This window comes from Procambarus clarkii, chromosome 56 (assembly GCF_040958095.1).
Source record: "Procambarus clarkii isolate CNS0578487 chromosome 56, FALCON_Pclarkii_2.0, whole genome shotgun sequence".
In the NCBI taxonomy this organism is placed as follows: Eukaryota; Metazoa; Arthropoda; class Malacostraca; order Decapoda; family Cambaridae; genus Procambarus; species Procambarus clarkii.
The window spans coordinates 6,244,783-6,246,154 of record NC_091205.1 but is presented as its reverse complement, the minus strand read 5'-3'; the positions used below and the strand labels follow the sequence as shown (position 1 = coordinate 6,246,154).

The window sequence follows — 1,372 nt, the reverse complement described above, 5'->3', positions numbered from 1 at the left end:
GATTCTCGAGCCTACTGGGCTCTATCATATCTACATTTGAAACTGTGTATGGAGTCAGCCTCCTCCACATCACTTCACAGTGCATTCCATTTACTAGCTACTCTGACACTGAAAAAATCTTTCTAATGTCTCTGTGGCTCATTTGGGTACTCAGCTTGGGTGTGCGAGTGAGTGTGCATGTGAGAAAGTGTGTGAGTGTTGGTGTGTGTGAATAACAAAAATATAATCTTTAGCCATACGCTGCAGAATCATTTCGAGTAATACTCAAGCTCTCAGACAAGAAGAAAGAGTAATTTGGTCCAATTTACATATGCTAATCTTGGAATAATATCTTAATAAAGCGGCTCAGAGAACTTTTGCAAGTCGTGTTCCAGAGACATGAACATTTTGGCTCAGACTTAGAATACGTGTTTGATTAACTCAAGAGTGCGCAAAACATTCTGGTTTTCGTGGCAAATATTCGAAAAGAAGTCTGTATTGCATTTTATTCAGGCGTATTATTTACTTGGAAAACTTTACATGTATCTCTTATACACACAAGTTGTATGAATGTAATGGTATGAAAGCGATATGATGCTCGTGGAACAGACTCATGAGAACATGCTCGTGGAACAGACTCATCAGAACATGCTCGTGGAACAGACTCATGAGAACATGCTCGTGGAACAGACTCATCAGAGCATGCTCGTTGAACAGACTCATCAGAACATGTTCGTGGAACAGACTCATCAGAACATGCTCGTGGAACAGACTCATCAGAACATGCTCGTGGAACAGATTCATCAGAACATGCTCGTGGAACAGACTCATGAGAACATGCTCGTTGAACAGACTCATGAGAACATGCTCCTGGAACAGACGCATCAGAACATGCTCGTTGAACAGACTCATGAGAACATGCTCGTGGAACAGACTCATCAGAACATGTTCGTGGAACAGACTCATCAGAACATGTTCGTGGAACAGACTCATCAGAACATGCTCGTGGAACAGACTCATGAGAACATGCTCGTGGAACAGACTTATCAGAACATGCTCGTGGAACAGACTCATCAGAACATGCTCGTGGAACAGACTCATCAGAACATGTTAAATAATTTTCGTATTATGCTCTTACATCCGTCCCATGTCTAATACAATGACTCCTGATGCAATTCCGTATTATATCTACTTTTAAAATTATAAATGGAATTGCTTACACTTCCTGCTCCTTTAGGTCATTAATTTTTCCACTACTCATACCATAAGAAAAATATTTATCGTCTCTATGACTTATTTAGGTATCAAGCACTCATCTATGTTCTCTTTTACTATTGGTGTTCATTGTATTTATTTCCTCTCTCTCAATCCACATAAATATTTTATACGTTTC

The 1,372-nt window shown here is 39.7% G+C and overlaps 1 protein-coding gene across 1 annotated transcript; it reads left to right on the top strand.

Moving 5' to 3' along the window:
- Nucleotides 1–570: 570 nt before the first annotated feature.
- Nucleotides 571–1,134, top strand: LOC138353061 (110 kDa antigen-like). Its single transcript, XM_069305701.1, has one exon. It carries the CDS (start codon nt 571–573, stop codon nt 1,132–1,134), a length of 564 nt encoding a protein of 187 aa, XP_069161802.1.
- The last annotated feature ends 238 nt before the right edge of the window (nt 1,135–1,372 follow it).